The 5,321-nt window shown below is 52.1% G+C and overlaps 1 protein-coding gene across 1 annotated transcript; it reads right to left on the bottom strand.

The window, feature by feature from the left end:
• Window positions 1-567: 567 nt before the first annotated feature.
• On the bottom strand, window positions 568-5,160 carry Pmar_PMAR025007 (gag/pol/env polyprotein, putative; the record flags this gene model as incomplete). The annotated part of the gene is made up of 1 exon (XM_002769463.1): window positions 568-5,160. One exon carries the CDS (start codon window positions 5,158-5,160, stop codon window positions 568-570), a length of 4,593 nt encoding a protein of 1,530 aa, XP_002769509.1.
• Between the last annotated feature and the right edge of the window lie 161 nt (window positions 5,161-5,321).

Genomic DNA, 5,321 nt, shown 5'->3' with positions numbered 1-5,321 from the left:
TAATTGGAGACAAGCCTATAGACACACTCAAAGGACCATGTCAATACCCGTTAGGGTAGGGTAACTTCTACCTTAAGGAATACTTAAGTTTCCCCTCAAGTACGCATGTTGTGAAATACTTCTCGTATATACTCGAGTATATGGCAAGTACTATTTGCATGCAAATCTAGCGCGGCTATTCCTAAGGAAGTGTTCACTTGAGTAGTGCAATGGCCATCCGGAACTTCTTGAACTCAGTATACTCGCGAGTCGCAACGCACAGGAGCAAGGCTGTTGTAACATACGATGGTTCGACTTCACCAGACCCGTTGGAACCCGACGCTGACATAGCTAGAGAGAATATAATGGGGTTTATAATGCAATACATATTCGACTGAGGGAGAGACGGTTTCACAGCCGTTACAGCCTAATCTGGCGGGGCGGGCGCTACCGTATGTGACTCACAGTGAAGGTGCATTGTTATCACACTCCTCCCACCTCGGAAGCTGCCACTAACTACCAAAATGAGACGAGAGATAATATCAAAAGTTTGGGCAATCCAAAATAGAAAATAGACGATCGCAGAGATTAGTGGTATAGACACAGATTGTGGGACTCTTGGACCGAACCATCACTGAGGCGATAAGTCATCTGGTGAGGACCACAGCATTCAACAATAACGTGAGGGCCGCTCCAGTTCACGCCTAGTGCTGGCTTCGGGCCAGACCACTTGAGCACCTTCTGACCGATTTGAAACACACGTCGACGAGAGACGATCCTCCTCGACTTGGCCAACTTGAGTAACGTATCAGCTTCGGCCTCGTCCAGCGCTTGGTGGACCTTTTGGAGCTCAGCTTCTCTGCGAGCTGCACGCCGCTTCGCCTCAAATCGCACCGAGTCAGCATCCAATGACGCAGCAACATCCTCGAACCGACGGGCAAAGAAGGACGAGTCCTTGAGACCGAAGTACAGCTGATGAGGAGTGTGGTCACCATAGATGGCACGGGAGTTACAACGACGCTGAGCTACTGGAAGGAAGAATGGCCAGCGATCCACATTACCTTTGCAGAGACACTTCAACACCTGCTTAAGCACTCCGTGTTGGCGCTCCAGAGACCCATTTCTGTGAGCCGCATAAGGCGGGTTGAAGTTAATCTGGATACCCCAACTAGCAGCCCATGCCTTGAATGCAACGGATTGGAATGTAGAGGCATTGTCGACCGTGATGGACCGTGGTGGAGGGAGAAGGTTAAATACCCTTTCCTCGATAGCAGCAGTGACGGACGTAGTGGTTGTTGAGGTCAATGGTAGAAAGATCACCAACGAGGAGGCAGCATCCTGTATGGACAGTATGTGCTTGTAGTGATGGTCGGCGCTCTCGGGTAGAGGTCCCACGGTATCCATGAACCAACGGTCATTGACCTGGAGGGTGCCTCGGAGAGGTGACACAACCGGCCTTATAGGACCACGACGGGCGCGAACAAACTGACAGTAGCACGATGACACAACCTTCTGGACGAGGTTCCCTATACCAGGAACATAGAAGTCCCGAGCAACAGTCAGCAAAGTCTGACGCACACTCGGGTGTCCATGGAAACAGTGTACCCTAGAGATCACCGATTTCCCGTACCGAGCCGGTATTACATACTTGTCACCGATCCGTAGTAGGTCATCGTCGTCAACACGAAACTTAGACTTACCTTCTATAACCAGCTTCCTCAAGGTCTGGCATGCCTCATCACTTTCCTGGGCCTTTGCCAACCAGACCCTCGCGTCCGAGGGATTAACAGGGATGGCCGCAACCTCAGCAAAAGGAGTCGATGTCTTCCAAGCAGTGAAAGCTCGTCGAAGGCCAAAAGATACCACACAGAACGTCAACGGGTCATCGTGGTCCGAGTTGCTGCTACTGCTTGCATTCGCAGCCCTAACTCCGACATCACCACAATCCTCAACACATGAACCGTCCTCATCACCGTCTTCGATCTCTGTACTCGGTGAATCCTCAATGGCACGGGCTAGAGCATCAGCCCACCTAGGAGGTCCATTACGGCGAAGCCACACAAACCGGTGAACATTCCGCTGTAGGTGCTCAAACTTGGTCAGCTGGACGCCATGCAGAGTCTCGGCCGCATCAGCCCAAACCTTCATAGTGTTAGCATTGTCAACAAGGCACACCACCTCCCCCGCTAAGACATCTCGACCTTGCCAAACAGTGTCGAGGACAGCATAGCGCTCTCGATAGGTAGAGCTCCGTCGCTGGTCCGTGGAAGAGAACGGCGCACCAACAAACTTCACCGGTAGAAGGATATACGGAATATCTGAGCTCAGCGTAAACAAGGCAGATGCCGGAGGAAACTCGACCGGAACACGTATCGAGCTCTGTAGGCCGTCAGTCGAAGGCGTCAGGCGAGCCGCTCTGAAGATTATTCCAGCGAAGGACTTGGCATTAGCATCGGTCAATACAACAGTGCCCAAAGTATCTTCGGGGTCCAGTAGACCTTGGAAGAGAGGAGTCACACCTTGCTGCAAATACATAGTGCATAGATCCTTGAATGCTGATGATACAGCAATAGCAAAGTCCATGAGTACGGTCGAATCCGAGTCCTCATGGTCAGGTTTCTGATACAACGAAAGTGCTCGCTGAAGCAGGTGCAGAGACTCCATGGATTGGTGGTTCATATGAGACTTGAAGCATTGAAAGATGCCACACCAGTGACGAAGCCAGGTAAGGCGAGCTTGCCGGTCTTGAGCCCCTCGCCACTCGTTTAGGGCCAAGTCGATGGTAGCTTGAGAGAATTCTCTCTTCAATCTCGGAACCACGCATCCTTTCCTCAGATCATATCCAAAAAAGGGCACCGAAGTACTAGGGCCGTAGGTCTTAGCGTCGTTGACCAAGAAAGTATACTGAGTGAAACATTCTCTCGCACAGGCCAGAGCCTCTGCAGCATGCCGCTGGCAACAAGATGCCAGGATGACGTCATCTTTGCAATGGATGACCTTCGCCGGAATGTTGCGCATGCGGAGGCAGTCCTGGATCTTTGAAACCATAAACTCCATCGCCACACCAAACAGCAGGCCACTCCATTGCCATCCTTGTGGTAACACTCGATAGGCCCAAAAACAGGGGTTGTTGTTGACATCGTACGATACGACACCGAAGCACCGTTGCAAACTTTCGTCCACTGCTATAGACGAGTATGCGTCACGAAGGTCCAATTTGTAATAGGTAGAGCAACGTGACGGCACCGAACGGAGTCGTCGCAAAGTCAGCTCAGATTGACGATAACTCTTGGTATCGAAGGCAGCAACCGTGTTGAGACCATTGGCGTTCTTGGATGGCAACAGAACGAATGAGCCAGCATTATCATAGGCAAGGGATAGAGAGTTCACACTCCTCAGGTCCAGCGTTATACGATACCGTTCGTCCATTCTGGGATCGGGATAGCTGCGCAAACTATCGGCTCCATCCTTGTCGACAATGACCACAGGGCATATCATGATCAGATCCTCCTCGCGACAGCGGGATACTTTATTCTCCCGAGCCATTGTCGTGAGTCGATGGTGCACAATACGGTCATTGGTCTCAGAGCGTTTCCTTGGTGGAGATCGAAACGGCATCATAGCAGCTCTGCGAAACACCTCTACATGAGCCGTGAGCTGTTTACCACCGTCGTCTCGGTCAGACACTGTGATCAGTGGTTCGAGCTGCTCAATGATCTCGGCTTTGGCAATCTTAGCAGCGCAACTACCACCGCCACCTCCCACCGTAGAGTCAAGGTTGTGAACGATAACGTCCTTGTTGGTAGACGTAAGGCCGATCCCCAACTTGGGATACATATTAGCGCCCAAGATGATGGTGTTATCGATACCACGGCAGACAAGAAAGGTAAACTCGACGTTCTTGAGATCCCCACTCGAAGCAGCCACCCGAACAGTGTGAGTTGCAATAACTGTCTCGGAGATGCCACCAACTGAGACCGGCGACTCAAGGACTGTCATGTCCTCATGACGAATAATGCCACGGTCGATGAAGTAATCCACAAGATGATCTCGCATCAGGCTGGCATTTGCTCCCGAATCCAGGAGCGCACGCACATCACAAAAGGCTTGCTGATGATCGAATCCTAGACGGAGTGAAACCTCTGGGAGCTTGGGTAGATCTGCCAGCACAGACTGACCAGCACGTACATCGACACGGGCCGTGCGAGAGGATGAACTTGTCACAGGGAACTGACTGGACAGCTGATCTGCTGCGGTCTGTCTAGACGTCGCCGGAGTCGAACTGGTTTTAGCAGTAGGACAGATACTGCTCATATGGCCACTTTGGCCGCACGACGTACAGATGATACGACGTTTAGAGACCTTGCATTGATGAGCCTTGCCATCGACCATATTGAGACCACCACAGACCTTGCAGCGCTCGTCGAAACGATAGATAGACTGGGATGTACAGTCTCTGGCATAGTGTCCTTCTTTCCCACAGCGCAGACAACCCCGATCTGCAATACCCAGCTGACGGGTGATAGCCGACCGCACATTAGCATAAACGGGGCTGTCGTCAGAGAGCTTGGGCTTCAGGCGAGAATGTTTGTCTTCACGCTTGGGTTTCGAAGTCAAGGAAGATGTTATCGGCGCCAAGGTAGATGGAGTCAGTGTCACCACCGCATTTGAAGCACCCGACTGCGATACGGAGCTCAGAAATGCGAGCAAACTGCTCTTGTAACCTTCGTAGCTCATTTTACCAGTCGGATCAATGAGGGAAAGGGCACTCCGTGAGACAGGATCCGTGAAACCGCGACGAAGCATACTCAGTAGATCCATGTCGTGGATGGGGCCATGGTCAGGATGAGTGATCCTACGCAGATGGACCAGCTCTTCGAACCGCTGCACGTAAGCATAGGCCGATTCCCCCGGCTTTTGAGATACGTCGACCCACTCGTTCACCAAGGCTGCTTTCTCCGACACAGTTAAATGTTGGCGATCTAACCTCGCGATGAGCTCCTCCGAAGACGTCACCGGGGACAGCTTCAGCTCGCGTTTGACCTTTGAGCGCTCCGGTTCGGAGATGCAATGGAGTATCGCCGAGATCCGAACACTTTCCAAGGGGTGGTCACCGATCTTGTCGAGAAGCTTCGTACGCCATCGGACATACACACCAGCTGGTTCGTTACCGCTATACATCAGAGAGTCTGGAGGCGTGGCACCAACCAAAAGGTGAACGTCGCGAACCTTCCTCGACCATCTCACAGGGTTCTCAGTGTCGGAGTCACTGGGAGTGGCAGACACGACTGGAGACACCGTAACGGACTTGTCGACGTCGGAGGAGGAAGCGCACCACCAGA

The sequence above is a fragment of the Perkinsus marinus genome, assembly GCF_000006405.1.
Source record: "Perkinsus marinus ATCC 50983 genomic scaffold scf_1104296965812, whole genome shotgun sequence".
NCBI lineage: Eukaryota > Perkinsozoa > Perkinsida > Perkinsidae > Perkinsus > Perkinsus marinus.
The sequence above is the reverse complement of the archived record's forward strand: the minus strand, read 5'-3'. Positions and strand labels throughout refer to the sequence as shown.